Here is an 18,207-nt window from a genome sequence, read left to right as displayed (position 1 = left end):
GTTTAGGATCAAAAGCCTCATCTTGATTTCACGGGGGTTAGTCCAGCCGGTCAGGGACGATTCCAATCCTGGTCCCAGGCCACCTCTATGGTTGATGCTCTGGAAATACAGACTCGGAAAATCAGAAGAGTCAACGCCAAGACAATCGGATGATAATGGATGAATCGATGAGGATCTGGGGCTTCTAGGGTGATATATAAGCCGTCCAAGACTCAGTCCTCTTCCGAAAGCTTCTGAATCTGGATTGTTTGACTCTTAACAGCACATTCTGTTGCGAGCATATTGAACTCGAGCGGTTGCGAAATCGAAGCCTTAAAATGTCGAGCGAAACAGATTTCGAGAAAAAGGTCGTTGAGATCGAACCTATCTCTCATTCCACACCTGATCACACACCTATCGTAACTGGAAAAGCGACGTCTCCAGGAACGCCTGCGGGACAACGACAGCAACATGCCGTCACCAAAGGCGAAGTCGACGATACAACAGTCTTCTACAATCTCAACAAAGACAAGGTTGGAATTCTGTCACCTGGGGCTGAGAAGCGACTTGTTCGAAAGAACTTTTGGTTTCTTCTAGGACAGACATGGTGGATCGCCTTCCTCATCCATTTGGATAAGTCGACTCTGTCGCAAGCCAGTACGATGGGCATTTTCAAGGATGTCGAGATGACCAAAAAGCAGTACAACGATCTTTTTGTGGTGTTCTATACTGGCTACCTCATCGCCCTCTGGCCTGGTGCTTGGTTATCCCAGCGGACTGGTCAAAAGCAATTCATCGTCGGCTCCTTACTACTTTGGGCCTTCTTGCTCGGCATGCACCCGCTTGCAAAGACGGGCAAGGAGCTTATGGCCCTCAGATTCATCCTAGGCATGGTATGTGGGCTTCTATAAATTTTCCACGATGTGACCTTTATCTTCTGACCTTTGCAAAATGTTCAGACCGAGTCCCAGATCGTTCCGAGTACCACAATCCTTCACCAGGCATTCTTCCCTCCCAAGAAGAGTCCATGGGTCCAACTTCTTTGGTGGGCTTCTGGGAGCTTGGCTAACGTCTTGCTTACCATGGTTGCCTACAAGCTTATTCTCCTTGATGATAGTCACGCTCTTGTTGGTGGGTTGTCATCATGGAAATGGCTGCATATCATCTGCGTCATTCTTACGTTCATCGTCTGCGTGCCTCTCGTGTTCTTCTTGCCCAACTCTCCGGTGGAAGCAAAGTGGCTTTCAACAGAAGAGAAGATACACACCATCTCAGCCATTCGCGAAGCCCAATCTGGCATCAAAAACTCTTCCTGGAAGTGGTCGCATGTTCGTGAGGCTTTCTCGGATCCCAAGAGTTGGCTGTTCATGTTGGTCTCCTCGCGAAATCGGTACCTCTAGAATCTCTGAACAGTCTAACGTTGCGATAGTTTTCACATGTTCTTCAACGAACTTCCGAACAACACATCGCAGCAACTGCCGCTGATCATCGTCGGGTTTGGATTTACAGCCGCCGAGAGCGCTTTATTCAACATTGCCAAGCCTCTCATCGGCTCACTCCTTATCCTTGTTTCAGCTGCTATGCTCTATGGAACTCGACTAGGCACCGGCTACACGTGTGCGATCTCTTACATACCATGCTTTGTTGGGGGTATTATCGAGGTGAGCTTCCTATGCCGCGAGGCCATTCTAGTACTGAACCTTTTCAGCTGGCATCGCCCTGGTCCAACAAAATCGCTCTCGTCGTTGGCACACAGATTTCTACCTTCAAGCCCTCTTATCTTCTCGGTCTGTCTTGGGCTGGGACGGCAACAACCGGCTACACTAAGAAGCTAACAGTGATGTCCACATGTGTTGTTGCCGCAGCAGTCGCAAACATGATCTCCCCTGAGTAAGCTCTCTCCGCGGCCGCCATGCTTGGTTCATTGACTGATGCGCTTTCTCAGATTCTGGCAGCCCAAGTACAAGCCGCGCTACCGACTTCCCTGGGCCTTCATGACTGCCTTCTGGTTCATTTCTCCAGCAATGTGCCTGATCATCCGATGGTATCTGATCCGCGAGAATCGTCGGCGTCAGCTGATCTTGGAGAACGACGAAAGCCGTGAGGAGCATGAAGTTCTGGACACGGGCGAGGAAGTCATCCAGGTCCACAACGAAGATCTTGATCTGACTGATCGTCAGAATCTCAAGTTTATCTACCCCTTGTAGACCTGCGATGGGGATTTGACGCAAAAAAGAAGGGGAACTCTGGGAAACTCTGGGGCTACGACAAATGGTGCCCTCGAAATTGAAGGTCTTTGAGGCGCACACGTACCACGTCAACCAGAAGTTCCACATCGAAGACAATGGAGTTCCTCTTTGTTCCCATTCCCTCCCTTTACGTTGAGATTCCCATCGTCTGCCCACCTCGACCAATTCAGGAAAGGTGAAAGACAGCACTTTACTTTATTGTCTTGGGAGAGTCGGGTGGCGGCGGTATCGCACGAAAAGTTGACTACTGAGGCACTCGACCCAGTAGCTGGATTTAGCTAAATGATTCAGGGTGATACATACTCATGACGACTTCCGTGGAGAGCGGTGTCTTCTGGTTGCATACGTATTCTCCACGGGAGAATCCCTTTATCAACTGTAGTTCCTGTATCCTGAACTCATCAGTCACAAGTCGGCTCAATGAGTTTCAAAGTCAACAAGTATGCTGCAGCGATCGAGGCTACGTGTCTTTCTGTGCCATCTAACGCAACGACGTCCCCAATACGCGAGGTCTGGGGGCAAAATGCCTCCACAACCTCTAATATTGCTAGAAAGTGCGGGATAAAACCGTTTTCACCCCTTGTACATGTCATGTGCGATTGACGAGATCGCGGGTCGTATTCGATTGCCCTCGAGTCTCGACTCTCAGGGAGCTCGGACTTCGGCGCCGCCGGCCGAGTGCTGCAGAGATTCCCCTCATTGTAACCCTCACAGTTCTTCCCCGTGGGGTATGCCTCAGCCATTCTGACTGGTCAGTCAACATCTTTTGGTACAGATTTCCATCACAGCCCCTCTCGTCCTCGTCCATAGTCCCTCACCAACTTCGGCGCCGAGGCCGAAAGAGGTCCCAGATACTCGGTCGAGTTGATACTTTCTTCGATGAAGAGATGGATCCATGTCCCGATCAGCGGATGAAGATGCCGGCAAATGAGTCTGGCAGCTCCACATGCAGTGACGATGGCAAAGTACCGCCGCCGCCCTGGCGCGTTGTCATATCTTTAAAAGATGCACATGGTCTTTCAAGGTGTTCCAGACCGACTGTCCGTAGAGAACAACGGGACAGTAAATTCATAATTGGCATCATGCTATCCGCAATGACTTTGGCGTTATGGCTTCTGCCTACTACGAGCGTGGCAAAGGCGAATTTTAGCACACAATGCGACTCATTACCGAGCTTGATCGCATCTCTCGCTAGCAACATCGGAGTAATTACGACAAGTTCCATACCGACTCACTCGCTCAACGTATCTGGAACTTTCAACCAAGTCGCATTCTGTCGTGTCAACGGCAGCGTTCCATACCCGGAAAACAATAATGTCTTTTTCGAAGTCTGGCTTCCAGAAAGCATCGCGTATAATGACAGGTTCCTAGCTGTCGGTAGGTTGCAAGATCATTCAGTAGATCCGGGATCTTAGTTAATAAGTGGACAGGCAATGGCGGCTTGGCTGGTCGAATCGACTATGCCTCAATGCTAGAAAACGTCAACAAGGGCTTCGCAACTTCGGGAGGGGACAGCGGTCATCTTGCTTCAGATAATAACGACGGCGATGCATACCCAGGTGGCATCTATTTGCCATTCCTTCACGACCAGAATCAAGTCCTTGCATGGATCCGCAATTCTATCGCGCTCTTCACGCCTGTAGCGAAAGAAATCGCAACGTTTTACTATGAAAAGTCTCCGCAACATACCTATTACAAGGGATGTTCGACCGGTGGAGCCCAAGGCTTTGCACTTGCTCAGTATCACCCTCAGCTATTCGACGGCATTGTTGCCGGCTGTCCGGGTAATTGGTACTCGCATCTGGCGCTGTCCTTTCTGTGGAACCAGCAGGTGACTCTGGTAAGTTCATGCTGTTCTAAGTCTATGCTTGCTCTTGAAGGGCATGATGTTATATCTCTCGGCCCAGGATGGAATTCAGTAGTTACTGCTAACACCTCTCAGGGTGCTTCGTTCTTGCCACAAGAATCACTCGACTTGATCGCAAATGCCGTGTTAGACAAGTGCGACACGCTAGACGGTGTTGAGGACCGAGTCCTCGAGAATCCACTTGCATGCACATTTGACTTGGACAAGCTCGCTTGCACGACGCCCGCTACTAACTCGTCACATTGTTTGACATCTGAACAACTCACAGCTGCCAAGAATATATACGCGGGACCCCGCCATTCCCTGAGCAATATCAGCCTCTACCCTGGGTTTGATCTGGGCAGTGAGTCGGAATGGATGATGCAGGAGGGTCGTTTGTCCCTTTCGTTCTCTCTTCCTCTCCTGCAAAACATGGTATTCGACGACTTGAATTACAATGGCAGCACATTCGACTGGGCTAGCGATGTGGATGCGCTGGATCTCAAGGTTGGAAGCTTGATTGACTCCGTCAGTCCCAACCTGACTTCCTTCAAGGACAGGGGAGGAAAGCTTCTTGTAACGCAAGGATGGGCCGACCCTTTCAATGCGGCAACCTGGCCCATTGATCATTTGAATGAGATCAGTCAGGTGACAGGTGGCGATCGAGATGAGTGGTTATCTTTATTTATGGTTCCAGGTAAGTTGAGATTGGTAGCCGCCATTATGTGGCTTTCCTTGAGCGCACAATTAATGAGGTTCTTTATGTAGGTGGTGGCCATTGCGGAGGTGCCTCGAGTTATACTCACGTTCCCGGGAAACAGAACTCCCTCGAAGCCTTAGTCGAGTGGGTGGAGCAGAAGAAGGATCCTGAAGCCCTTTTGGGAACATCGCCCGCAGATGGAAGCGATAGAACCAAAAGGCTATGCCGATGGCCTCGTACGGCCAAGCTTGTAGGGTCAGATGTTGACAGTTGGGAGTCATTTGTTTGCGAATAAAACCCTGGTGTGTCAAGTGGTTTCTAGATTGAGCTGCATGCTCTGAATACCTTATAGAGTCCTTATGAGGATGCTAGCGGCTTGGATGCAACGATTGAAAATCGCCAAAGTTGGCAGCGCCATCTCAAGTGATCTGGGGTTCTTCTCTGTTTCCAGATGCTTTGGGAGTATGCTCTACTGCGTTCTCAATGCCAACCATCAAGCTGATCACAATTAGCCAAAGAATCTAGCGGCTTAAGCAGAAACAAAACTTTACATCGCATGCCGAAACAAGAAAAACATGTGGTCTCAACTAAAATGCTACACTGACTAATTCTGACATAATAAGCCCTGGAAAACAATATATGGTGGTCTGGCACTGCTACCCTGTCGCACTCGGCATGGCCTTGAAGGGATAAAAACATTGGTCACGTATTAGAACAGCCATGTCGTCAAATCACAGCTGCTACTAAATCTGCTAGAGGCACTAGGTGGTTCGATTTCAAGCCCCAGGTTTCACCTATAGAGCGGATCATGCCGACTCCTTACTTTGTGGATATGTGCCGAGGATTGACGAGCCTTTACGAATAGTCCGAACCGTTCGCGACTTTTAACGGCTTTCCCTAAGTCCCCGCTAACATCAGATACTTAGGGTCTTCCGAGCACTTTAGCCGCTTTTAACAGCCCTGGAGCGGCGTCCATCCTGCGTCTCTCCCGCAGAGCCCTCCGTCCTCTGTGAACTTCTCAGCCGTGCCACCCATTTCCGTATTCGAGGCTCTGGCATAGAAGCGGACCTATCACTGGGCTTAGTTCCAAATGAAAGGTCCTCGCTTGGTCAGACACGCCTTGTAAGACCCTATCGACTCCCGTTAACAAACCATCATCTGTGTTTCCCACTCCCCGAAACTCAGGCTGTTCCGAGGCGCGAGAGGTTCGCATGCGCGATGACTCTTTTCCGCATCCATTAAGGGTTACATTCATTTGATTACTTGAGCTTCAAACGTTTCATAAGGGTCAAAGAATTTGATCAAGAAATTTGATCGCTCTGGTTTGAGATACGAGCCCGATTTTCAACTCAAAGGTCAACGCCGTGGCCCATCATAAATGTACTCCGTTTACCATTCGCGCCCAGCAACTCCAATCGCATGACCAGATATTATAATTCAATTTTCAGATTCGATGATACATGAGCTAGCGCTCGGTTCCGGGCAGGAGACTTCCCTCGTTTATCTGGAGTCTCTAGAACTTTTAGCTTGCGTACAATACATATCATCTGGCATCAACTCCAATAGATGCTTGTTGCTGTCAAGTTGCTCTAGATGACGGAGGAAAATACAATAAGGCGCTGAAACTAGCCACCATTCGCTTGCCATTTGTGTATCGAGGTACGGTATATGACCCTCTTCCAATCGCAAGGATCAGAAGCATAGGACGGGAATGGCCACCTAGGTATTTTAGGGGGCGTCACCAAGAATTCTGTCCAGGCCTAATTCCTGGATGGGAAGTGGACTCCATAACGTCCCTTCCAGCTCGTCAGTGACCGTAGCACTGTCTCTGAACCTTTGGGGATTGAATTACTAGGGGCTTGGCCATTGTGTTATCGCCAGGGTCACATCAAAGCTGCGATGAAACTTCTTTTCCAAGTTTACAGTCCTGCGCGTTCTAGACGCAGCGATAGTGGCTTCCATATCATCCTACAAAGTGAATCCTATGGGCACTTGCTGATTTCCACCGTTCTCGTGTGTCCGCTGACGAAGTGACTGAATCACAAGTCCCTTCGCCAGTGCTATAGATGCAATCTCAACCAACCCATGTTGAAGGCCACATCGGCGCTCAGGGGTTTCCCTCGCTTTCTCCACAAAATCGATCCCGAGCAGGTCGTTTATGCTTACCGTAGCGTGTTTGGAGGATTTTGCTAGAGCTTTTGTCTAAAGCAGGGATTTCATCCGAGCTCTAGCGTTTGCCGCTTTCTGTTGGCAATCTAAACCGAACTCTTGGCTCGGAATGGGCGCCTACATCCTGCTGCTAAGCTCCACAAGCATGTCTAGGCTCAACTTCGTAACCCAAATTTTGATTTACTTGTGCGTGTGTGTGTGCTATGGTTAACACTTCTACTCAACATTATATAAGGCATGTGCTGATCGCATCTACAGGCTTCTTAATCCAGCTCAGCACACCAACGTGACTATCCTATCATTCTTCTTCTTACTCTCTCTTTATCATTCACTCTTTACCTGACTTGAAGTCATTCCATTCTTTTCCGCGTATCTCCAATCGCAAATATGAAGGCCACTGTTATTCTCTCCGCCGTCCTTGGCTTGGTCTCCTCGGCCTCTGCTCACTACACGTTTGACAAGCTCCTCGTCAACGGTGCTCAACAGGGTGGTGACAACACCTACATCCGCAAGCATCAAAACAGCTACATGCCCACCAAGTTCAAAAATATCCCTTCGGGCTCTATTTCGCCGACTGATGCCGATTTCTCTTGCAATAAGGGGGCCACTGCGGCCGCAAAGGTCTTCACCGTCAAGGCTGGCGACAAGGTTGGCCTCAAGCAGGCCTTCGGTGGCACCGGCATGCTTCACCCCGGCCCCACCCAGGTCTACATGAGTCCGGTCAGCAATGCCGCCTCCGATAAGGGCACCGGGACCTGGTATAAGGTCTCCCAGTCCCTGCTCTGCAAGGCCGGCAACGCCGAGTCTCTCCGTACTGGCGCGTGGTGCAGCTACGGCGAGGACAACGTCCACTTCACCGTCCCTTCGACCATCCCTAACGGCCAGTACCTCGTCCGTGGCGAGCACATTGGTCTTCACGGCGCTCACAACGGTGAGGCTGAGTTCTACTATGCCTGCGCCCAGCTTGAGGTTACTGGAAACACTGCTACGACCATGCCTGGCACTGGTGCCAAGATTCCCGGCGTCTACAAGCAAGCTGATGCGGCCGTTAACTTCAGTCTTTGGGGCAGCTCAACCTCCTACAACACCATCCCTGGCCCCGATGTTATCCCTGGCGGCACCACCCGCGGCAGCGCCGACGGATCTTCTGGCGATAAGTCCGTTACCGTCGCTGGACCCAGCTCCGCCTCGTCGGATGTTGGCGCCAAGGCCGACTGCTGAGCGACAGCGTTGACTAGGTAGTCAAGCTTTGAGCGACACAAACATCAAAAACGTTTTTGGCTTTTGAGGTGTCGTGATAGCTGAATGACTCTCCGGTCCATCACATGGAGGAGCTAGAGGTCACCCTTCTTGAGGACTCCTCCGGAGTGTACGTATTTTATTCCATGTATTCATATATCCAGTACATACTTGGCAGTCGGTGATTGCGGGTACAAAAAAAGAATCGAGTTGCATTCGTCAATCTAAGCTCCATTTCTTCCTGAGGATGCCATCGATGCTCTTATCATCACATTGGTATTAAACCCCAAAGCGTAATGTCCGGACCAATTGAGGTCCTCATCGACAAGAGTTTTCCGCGCAGAACCGAATTCTCAGGCTTTGTTGTGAGACGCATGAGTGGTCTGACTCTGCATTTGTTGAGTGGAAGCCTGGTGAATCACTTGATTTGTTTCTATGAGTGAACTGCCGCATTGGTGAAAATTAATTCAGCCGCAGTCTGGGCGCATGCGAGTTGCTAGGTTTATTTCAATATTGTTTTCTGGTGTTGCCTGTGGTTGGTCCAAAATGACTTGGTGGCGTCAAGTCCGCGGCAAGAGATCTTGGCGGGGAAATGACTTGATTCAAACATTTCTCGACTCGCATTTCACTTTTAGTCCTTCGGATTTCAACGACGACGATTGAGACTCTGCGACTTGCTTCGTGAAGACGACCACTAACGTACGACATGGCAGCTGCGCCAGGGCGTACTGCCCACCAACCTACCGCAAGGGAACTCGTGGAAGGGATTGCCGAGGAGCATGGCATTGTTTCTGAGAGCGACTTGACGGAGATTGGAGCCATGAATCAACGCATTCGATCTGTCGTAGAAAAGGCTCTATTACAGAAAGATCAACTGATTGGTTCCTCGATTTTGACGTATGCTACAACCGCTCATCAATTAGGTCTGCTCAGTTGCAACTTTGACAGCTGCTAATCGTAACTGAAGCTTGGCAAAGAATCTCAACACTAGTCATGCCCGCTTTGTCTTCGAACTTCTTCAAAACGCCGATGATAATAAGTTCGTTGTAGCAAACAGTCGGGGTGTTGAGCCTTTTGTAAAGTTTAGTGTGTACCGAGAACGTATCAAAATTGAGTGCAACGAGGATGGCTTCACCTATCACGACCTCAAAGCCATCTGTGCGATTGGCCAGAGCTCAAAGAATCGCAGTCATGGTTACATCGGGGAAAAAGGTATCGGCTTCAAATCCGTCTTCATGGCTGCCTACAAAGTCAACATTCTCTCGAACGACTTTTCCTTCAGCTTCACCCATCGGAAGGGCGACAGCGGGTTGGGGATGGTTACCCCTATCTGGGAACCAGACTTGATCCCGCAGTGTGAACAAGCTTCAAGTTCCATCACACTTCATCTTCATCAGTACGATGACACTTCTCTCTCAGAGGCGGCGCGGCAGAGGGAGGAAATTAACAGAGAGTTCGAAAACCTTCCAATCACAGTTTTGCTTTTTCTGAGGAATCTGCGACGCATCGAAATCCAGTTTCACGACGACAATGACACGGAAACAAAACGAGTGGAGTATTCCTTCTCAACTTCAAGTTCGAGCACTCTCATAGAGAGAGTATGGCTATCCGACCGTGAGTCTTCTTCCGGCGAGACTGTCCAGAGAAAGCATCACGTCACACGTCAAGTGATTCGAGATGCTCCTCCAAACGAAAATAGGGAGCTTTCTGAAGGCAATGGCCGTGCGGATGCTGAGACTGAAGTAATCTTGGCTTTCCCACTTACCGATGACTACACCCCCATCATTGATAACCAGCCAGTTTTCGCGTTCCTTCCAATGATGCCCTTGGGCTTCAAGGTAAGTAGGCCTTTGCAGCACAGAACTTTCCATCCACAACATTGCTTCAAGCCTGTGCTGATTTACAAGCAGTTCATCATCCAAGCTGATTTCGTCACCAACTCGTCTCGCGAAGGAATTGTGACTTCATCTGCACGTAACTTGGCAATCAGAAATGGTATCGCGACTTGTTTCCTCAAAGCCGTGGAGGAGATGTGCCAACATCCCATGTTGCAATTTCAATGGATGAGGTGGCTTCCACAGAGACATTCATACCCTTGGGATAGCTTCTGGAGTGGCTTGCTCGAAGACATTGTAAGCCGTATCAAGACGAGCAAGATTCTTCGCACAAGGGGGAGCGGTCACCTGGGCGGCATTCACTCGCTGCGTCGCCTACAGTCCAATTGGCTCGACGAAGCTGGGACTCCGTTGTTCGACGACCTTGATGCTGAGATCTATGTTGCTGAAGAATACCAGATCAAGGATCTAAGCTTACTTGAGCCGTACGGTCTGAAATGGCTGTCAGCAGACGAGAGAATAGCTCGGATGGAACGGGACCTTGGCCAACCGACTGGTAAATCAAGAATGAAGAATCCGTCCACCAGTACGCAATGGCATTCACTAGCTGCCAGTACGATTCAGAGACTCGTCGCTACCGCGTCCCCACAGAGCCTAGCGAGAATTCACGCTTTGGACATCATACCTCTAAGGGATGGCAGTTGGACCTCGATTAATCGGAACAGACGACCCATTTACTTCCCCTTCTGTCTGAATGGTCTTGAAATCCCCGCAGATCTTCCCTTGTCTCTCGTCTGCCCAGAGGCATCTGCTGTTGATGATCGTTACAAGCTCTTTCAACTGCTCGGTGTTCAAACGGCAATGGTTGAAGAGGTCCAACAATTGATCTTTGAAGCTCCAGTTCCGACTTCGAAGACCGAGGGTACTCTGCTAGCATCCGTCAACAACATGAAGTTTCTATATTCATCTTACCACCATACTTCTTCCGGTGTAGAAAGCTCAACTGAAATCACTAAGCTCTTTGTCTTTGATCAGACAATGGAGATTCAGCTACCTCATCGCCAAGATGTCTACCTCGCCACAAACGGTCCCTATGAGCCTTGCCGTCTTTTACAGCCTACCCCAAATCAGCCAGATGGGTTCTTTGTGTCATTTTTGCACGATCAGTACTCTGAACGCCCTCCAGAGACACCGGCGGGATCGGAACAGGCATGGTCTGATTGGCTTGAGCGTGTTCTGCGAATACGCCGTCGGCTGAGACTAACGTCTTCTACGTCTCCAGAAAGTCTTTCTCCCGAGCTCGACTTTGTCCGCATTTTTCGTCCCGAAAGCTTCATCGAGGCACTTCAACATCATTGGATACTGCTGAATCATGATGACTCGAGGACCTCGAAATTCCTTCGCAACCTTCGAGACCTTAACATCACATGCAAGGACGGCAGGGACTACCCACTCGCGGAGACGTTTCTGCCACTGTTAGAACTCCAGGCTGTTGTCTCTTCGTACCTTGGAGATTCAACAATCAGCTTCCTTCAAATCGATGAAGCCGCACATTCTGCTTCATATCATTCAAAATGGGGCTTCTTAGTCAACGAGCTTGGTGTCCGAGCTCGAGATGACGTGAACTTGCGTTTGTCAATTCTTGAAAAGGTTATTGAAGGTCAGCCACAACAAGGGAGCTATAGGAAGATTCTGGGTCTCTACGAAATGATACAACTTCGGTGTGAGGAGTCTGCGTCCAAAGATCAAGTTGCCACAGTTGTGAGGTAAGGAGCTACACCCAGTTTCCAAAGAAATTGACAAGCGACAAGTAATTGATAAGACGTAGAAACTTCTGCCGCCAGAGACATTGCATCTTGGTTCCCATATACAACAATCAAGAAGAACAAAGAAAGGCCCCTCTTAGAATCTCTGCAACTGAGGACGGCATACTGACCTGGAGAAGGCCGGATACCTGTGTCTGGGCAGCCCCAGGTGTTCCGTACGCTTACACTGCTCTTGAAGGGCGATTCACGAACGATTGCTCCGAAGATACTGTAGATTCTCTAGAGAGGTTTATGAAGGTGACCCTGGGAATAGGAGATTGGGACGAAAAATGCTGCATACAGGAGCTGAAGCACATGAAGGGTGCGAATTGCGATGATTTCGACTGGGTTGTGGAAATTTACGAGTTTATTCACGCCTGCGACATGTCAGAAAGTCAATTGAAGGATTTCAGGTATGTTTCATAGCTCATTTTTAACGAAAAGTGTCTGACTTTGTCAATTCCAGGACCCTCTTCAGGACAACGCCTCTCATATTCGTTCCGAATGGCGAGACGTTCAGATGGTGTACAACAGCCGAGTGCTTATGGTCAAGCGGGGCTAAGATTCAGGGACGAACGACTCTCAGCTCCATCTACGAAGGCTTGGAAGACTTCTTCGTCGAAACACTCGGGGTACAAAGACTAACTCTTGCAATGGCATGCGATGAGCTTCTGAAGAAGGGGACTGAGCAAACAGCCGCCACCATTGCCGAAGTTAAAGAAACAATATGGGCGGTGAACACCCTTCTTCAGACTGCAACGTTGTACCCTGACCCAGAGCAGTTACTGGAAAGTGCCATATTTCCCGTTGAATATCCAAATGGGCAGGTCTGTCTCGAGACTTTTCGCACACATTTCGTTATTAGGGACCGCAAACCCTTAGCCGCGATATTTGCTTCTAAAGTCAAGTTTCTGGACTTTTCTCTTGATGAAGTTCATAGGCTCAGTAACTTCTTTTCTTGGTTAGGTTTGGATTCCCGATATCTCTCCTCTTCCGTAAAGGAAATCTCTACTGTTGCCAGCGATTCTCAAATCAGAGTGCAACGTCCTGATAGAGATATTAGAAGGAGAGCAGGTGGAATCTCTAGGTATTTAATAACAGACTTCCCTGCCTGAACTCTCATTCAGGTGGTTCTCAAGCTGGAAGTTTCACTGACCTGATAACGACACTAGGGTTGCGTCTCACTTCAACGGTCCTCGTTCGGACGACGTCCATGGTCTATATCACACACTCCGTGCCACCGAAGTATTCGAAACGCATGGAATCTCATCTGAGATTCACCTTGTTCAGGATGGTAAAGCGCACATCCATGTCAAGTCATCGAGCGAGCTTCACATCCGAGAGGCGGCTGGCCGCTTACAGATATACGTCCCTCTGAGCAAAGAGAGGCAGGATTTCTGTTATCACTCGAGTCTTCCAAGGCGTCTTCTGGAGTGGGTCATGACAGAACCCGAGACACAAATTTGTGGTGCAATACCACACCGAGCCATCAGTGCAATGAGCTCAGCTCTCAACGCACCGATCCAAAGCGTGTCACAGATCCTAGAAGCAGAAGGGATTATTGACTTGGGCGGCATTAATGAAGACGATCAAGGTCAAGAGTTCGAAGAAAGATCTGATGCCTCGCCTCCACCGGTGGCAGACTCTCAACGCCAAGGTTTCGCGGCTGAGATGCCCATAAGACCCTTTGCTTTGATGGGGTCCCGTTTCGTTTCCGGACCTGCTGTTACTCATTCTACGTTTACGCAGCAGACAAGTACTCCGGCTTCACTTGATAGCAACAGAAGCTATCACTTGCAGCCGAACTCACCTGTCGATGCAGCCGCTGCAAGCCTACCACCAGACATCTTTCATTTTGGGGAAACTTCCACGACACCCACTGCTACGGCCTTGCCTAGATTCGATGCGTTCAGCGCAGAGTATCTGAGAATACTCAATAACGTCATCTTTTCTGCGCGGCGTAGATCGTTTCCTGACCTTGGTCCTACAAGAACAGGACAGTCAGCAGAATGTGTCTCGACTCCTACTTCCAGTCCGTGGATACCTCCAGGAAGTGACAAGAAGATCGGCGCCGCCGGCGAGCTCTTTGTGAGTACAGATAATCTAAAACGTGTCTACTTTCTTAGACACAGTCCTCGATGACTACTCGAGACTCTTTACTCATTGGCTTCTTCCAGGTTTATGAACTGCTCTCGCATCTCAAACCTCCACTTCCAGGCTTTGGCATGGACGATTGGCAAAGTACGATGCGAAAACATGTGGCAGTTCATCCCGAATACTCCTACGTGACTCCTTGGGAAGGTCAAGAGACTGCCGACATCGTCTACGACGACAGGTTTGGAGTTCTAACTGAGATTCTTATCGGAAAGGGGTATTTGGAGCGGACCAAGTGGATCGGCAAGAAGCCTCAATACTTAATCGAAGTTAAGACCACGCCCGGAGATGCTGCAAGGCCGTTCTTTGTAAGCAAGTATCAGTACAACAGGGTAGGGCTTCAAAAACTTTCGCAATGGATGCATCGTTCAATTTGGCTGACCAACGTTTTATGGAAATGCATAGATGAGGTCTTACACAGATGCGTCAACGTCCCCGGGAGGATCTTGCACAGTTTACATGCTGCTTCGAGTCTTCAACCTTACTACGTCGGACATCGATTTCAACGTCTACATGGACCCGTATGCTTTACAGCAGGACGGCACACTGATCTTCACGGAACATACTTGGCAGGTGGTCCCAATGCAAGGCAATAGAGCTGCTTGATAACTTTGAGTTTCCTGGTGTTTGGAGTGTCTGAGGCTAGAGTTCGTAATTGACAGGGTCTGATTGAGAGCATTGCTGATGCCTTGCTTTGGTCGCCCCCGTCTTCTATCAACCAGATAGTTTACTAGATTTTACTAGCCACTTCTCGCATTCAGATGATTCGTATGGTTCTAATTCCATCAAGACCACAATTGTTCGATAAGCTTCCATCGGCGTTATGTGTCCCATTCTGCAGCATCTCAATCTCTTCTGCATCGTTGGTTACTGCCAGCCCAATCCTCTTGAAGACCTTCCTCTTCTCATCTACGGCCATCAGCAGAAGGCACCTCACAAAGCCATCAGGTTCATCCTGCTTCTGTGCGACAATGTAGTATAGCGATCCTGTGGTATTCTCGTCGTTGAAGCTTTCCTGGCCAATGTCCATGTGTACCAGAGGACCAATATTCCGTTGCGGATCTTTCCTCGATGCTATGACAATGACACCGTTGACTTTCAGAGAAAGGAACCGGCGTTGGCTGCCGGACTTCACAAACATTTCGAAGGGCAGCACACAACATCTAAGATCGACATGGCCTCCTTTTACCAGACCCGTCTTGTTTTTCGACACGTACTCGATTCGGACGTCTTCCACCTCTATGAGCAGTTTCGATTGATCAATCAGGGGTCCAGTTATGATTTTGCCATCGACTGAGGCCCAAGAGAATGATGGGGCCCTGTACACCTCGGGCCGAATAGATGGAGAGCCGTCGACCTGCGTCTCCTGATCAACATGCCATAGTAAATTGCTGGCTAAATGCTTCCGCCACATCCCCACGACATAGGTGTCGTCAACGAGAGTTTCGAAATGCTGAGCTATGCCTGAAAGAGCCAACAATTTGTCGGAGGCCATAGTCAAGCGGGTGCTTCCATACGCTCTCACGATTAAATCCCAAATTCGATGGTAGAACGTGGGGTCGTCCGGCTCTCTCTCTCGCGACATTGCATCAGGGCCGTAAGCTTCTTTACTGAGTCTCTTGAATTTTGTCGGAACGCTGTTTGCCAAGATTTCCGGCATCTTCTCTGGATAACACTCGGCCGCCGCTTGCTCTCTACATTCCCAGAAGAGTTGATCGCGGCCAAAATGAAGAACACGTGGTGAAAGCAGACGCTCCTGTAGAACCCAGCCGCGCTTATTAAGATGACACTGCCCAACGGCATGGCCCCAAAATGACATGTCGATAATGCTGCAGTCGACGTATTCCGTTTCCAGTCCAAACCCCTCCGCATTGAGGCACATGTCGGTAGTAAGGCTCACTCTCGGATCCCGCTTGAAGAAAAGGCCCTTGGAACTATCGCGTGCTCCCGCTGCAGAGATGTTGCAAAATGAGTTTGAATACACTTTGTGCATCAAACCCGCTTCGACCAGCCAGTCGGAGAGATCGTCTCGATCCTGGAATATGCACAGCGAGTCGATCCAGAGGTACCGCACGCCTAGTTGTCGAGTGACTTGCACGGCTTCACGGAATGTCTTTGGAAGCTTGGAGAGCTCGATGCCTCTTTTGAAATCGTCGCACGTGGCTTTCTTCAGTTGCAGAAACTGGGCTGAACCCCAGCAATGACTCAGGGTCGCATAACGATCATTGTGCGAAGGCCGGTGTTCTGCCGTGATTACCAGACGGACAACATCTGTTCCCTCGCAACCAGCCTTGAGGTCAAGCAATCGAGTTGGATACCACGGATCCGCTTTCAGCTCAACGTTGCAGGCCGTGTGAGTAGACAAACAGGTTTGCATCCATAAGTTTGCTTTAGCCCACGCTTCCTCGGAGTCCGTCTTGTTACTGGAGAACGGTATCATCTTTCCGGCATCCTTGTCTGGTGGCCGATCACATTAGAAAAAGCTGACGGCTCATCAACCCGGCAGTGTTACTTACAATCACCTCTCTGTACCACATAAGTACCAGAAATATCTTTTTGATCAAAATGAATTTCATCCGTGAATCCCGACTCGAATGAAATGGATATCATCAAGTCAGACCCAATGGCTTTTAGACTCGGTTCCTCGAGAAGGACAACTGCGCCCATAGTCACTAGACCATCAAACTCGTCCAACCGTTGCCCAGGTGTCCAGGACTTTGCACCGCCTGCCCTAGGGCGTGAGGTCCAAGTGGCGTCGAACTCTCTCAGTCTAATCTGGTCCTCCTCGCTGATCTGGAGCCAGAACGGACGACATGTCTCGCAAGCGTCGAGGGCTGAAGCTTCAAGGCTCGCGACCGATTCGTGATGAGCAAGTAAAATGGTGGGCTCGGAGCCCTCGTCGGTATCGCGAACCCAACCCTTCCGGTGTTGGAACGCCCCAACGCAAATTTCACATATCATTCTGATAACCTGTGCCGATGGCAAGAAAGCTTTACGACAGACCCGGGATGGAGACAGTTGAACGCTTGCCGTTGTCTTTGAGGATGATGCTGTCAGTATGTTGTGGGTGACGCGCCATCTCGTCTACAGTCAGGCCCCTACTCGTTCGCGCGCGGGGTCAACACCTACGGCTGAACTTCAGCTCGGTTTACTGCACTGCAGGATTGAAGCTTGTCATTGTGATAGGCGATGGTTCATGCATAAAGCTGGGGTTGATAGGCAGCATGGAGATAAAACCAGCCTAAGGCTGGGCGCCAAGGCAGCCAATGACCCTAGCCCACTGGATTGACTTCTTCGCACATGACAGTGGCCAATTGTGCTGGTTTGCAGAGAGAAACGGCAACGAAGGTGCGGTTGGCTTCATGTCTTCCTCACAGTCAACTTGACTAGAGTCAGAGCAATATCTTCCCACTCGAATCTACTTCAGGAGAGGTGGCCCTCAGCCCTCTCGAGTGTTTCCCGACTTTCTATAACTCTGAAAAAGAGGAGCCTGAAGCTGCAGCGTAAGCGCGGTTGCTGGCGTTCGTTTGTCGAGGACAAATGGGTTGCGATGGTGTTTCGGCCCAGCATGTTGCTGCTCTTGAGAAATGTTAGGTCTCTGACCGTCACGCCAAACCTTGAATTGCAAATGCTTGACTTACATCCAAATAACGATCTAGTGTTGGACCCATTCAAGCCATGATTGGCGCAAAAGGAGTTTAGCAACCAGTGTTCGCCGCGACAAGCCTTGGGAACCGGACTTGTTCTTCTTGAATTCCTCTACGCAAAGAAGTAAGTACGCTCTTCGAGGTCGGAACTAACAAGCCTTTTCTCCTGCTGCTGAAGCCACAATCAGTGCCCGGAAGAGACCTAAAGTCACATGCCTGGTACTGATTGATATTCCGGATTTCTGATGAGCATCACTAGATGCTCGAACTTGCTTGCATAAGCTGGCTTTCGGCAGTATCAAAGGAACATCTTAATGGGGGAAAAAAGTTTCCATTTGATTTCCCAAGTCGCTTCAACTTTGGGTTCAGAAGAGAAGAAGAAGCAAGAGAAGATGCAGGGACGGAAGGGAGAAGGGGTTTGCCCACAAACCCCCAAACCCCCAAACCCCTTCACACATGCACACAGTTGGTTTCCTCTCAAGACACTCTGACACAGCAAGGGAAAGTGAACGAGCATGGAAACAAATGCTGCCAATGCCTTAATCGGTTTCGGACTTGGACATCGACACTATCGATCCATCGAG

The 18,207-nt window shown here is 49.6% G+C and overlaps 6 protein-coding genes across 6 annotated transcripts; 5 read left to right on the top strand and 1 right to left on the bottom strand.

The window, feature by feature from the left end:
- Positions 1–317: 317 nt before the first annotated feature.
- On the top strand, positions 318–2,186 carry CCOS01_01885 (uncharacterized protein; the record flags this gene model as incomplete). The annotated part of the gene is made up of 5 exons (XM_060450077.1): positions 318–872; positions 939–1,348; positions 1,409–1,640; positions 1,688–1,869; positions 1,925–2,186. 5 exons carry the CDS (start codon positions 318–320, stop codon positions 2,184–2,186), a joined length of 1,641 nt encoding a protein of 546 aa, XP_060318727.1.
- A 347-nt stretch (positions 2,187–2,533) lies between these two features.
- Positions 2,534–2,713, top strand: CCOS01_01884 (uncharacterized protein; the record flags this gene model as incomplete). Its single annotated transcript, XM_060450076.1, has 1 exon — positions 2,534–2,713. One exon carries the CDS (start codon positions 2,534–2,536, stop codon positions 2,711–2,713), a length of 180 nt encoding a protein of 59 aa, XP_060318726.1.
- A 426-nt stretch (positions 2,714–3,139) lies between these two features.
- Positions 3,140–5,069, top strand: CCOS01_01883 (tannase and feruloyl esterase; the record flags this gene model as incomplete). The annotated part of the gene is made up of 4 exons (XM_060450075.1): positions 3,140–3,605; positions 3,659–4,068; positions 4,171–4,771; positions 4,843–5,069. The coding sequence occupies 4 exons, from the start codon at positions 3,140–3,142 to the stop codon at positions 5,067–5,069; spliced, it is 1,704 nt and encodes a 567-aa protein (XP_060318725.1).
- A 2,261-nt stretch (positions 5,070–7,330) lies between these two features.
- Positions 7,331–8,164, top strand: CCOS01_01882 (fungal cellulose binding domain-containing protein; the record flags this gene model as incomplete). The annotated part of the gene is made up of 1 exon (XM_060450074.1): positions 7,331–8,164. One exon carries the CDS (start codon positions 7,331–7,333, stop codon positions 8,162–8,164), a length of 834 nt encoding a protein of 277 aa, XP_060318724.1.
- Positions 8,165–8,888: 724 nt separating this feature from the next.
- On the top strand, positions 8,889–14,582 carry CCOS01_01881 (uncharacterized protein; the record flags this gene model as incomplete). Its single annotated transcript, XM_060450073.1, has 8 exons — positions 8,889–9,079; positions 9,150–10,020; positions 10,093–11,783; positions 11,846–12,235; positions 12,289–12,603; positions 12,995–13,910; positions 14,000–14,284; positions 14,382–14,582. 8 exons carry the CDS (start codon positions 8,889–8,891, stop codon positions 14,580–14,582), a joined length of 4,860 nt encoding a protein of 1,619 aa, XP_060318723.1.
- A 151-nt stretch (positions 14,583–14,733) lies between these two features.
- CCOS01_01880 (heterokaryon incompatibility protein) lies at positions 14,734–16,937 on the bottom strand (the record flags this gene model as incomplete). The annotated part of the gene is made up of 2 exons (XM_060450072.1): positions 14,734–16,433; positions 16,493–16,937. The coding sequence occupies 2 exons, from the start codon at positions 16,935–16,937 to the stop codon at positions 14,734–14,736; spliced, it is 2,145 nt and encodes a 714-aa protein (XP_060318722.1).
- Positions 16,938–18,207: the final 1,270 nt, after the last annotated feature.

This window comes from Colletotrichum costaricense (assembly GCF_030867565.1).
Source record: "Colletotrichum costaricense strain IMI 309622 chromosome Unknown Scaffold_2.1, whole genome shotgun sequence".
In the NCBI taxonomy this organism is placed as follows: Eukaryota; Fungi; Ascomycota; class Sordariomycetes; order Glomerellales; family Glomerellaceae; genus Colletotrichum; species Colletotrichum costaricense.
This window is presented reverse-complemented; position numbering and strand designations above follow the sequence as displayed.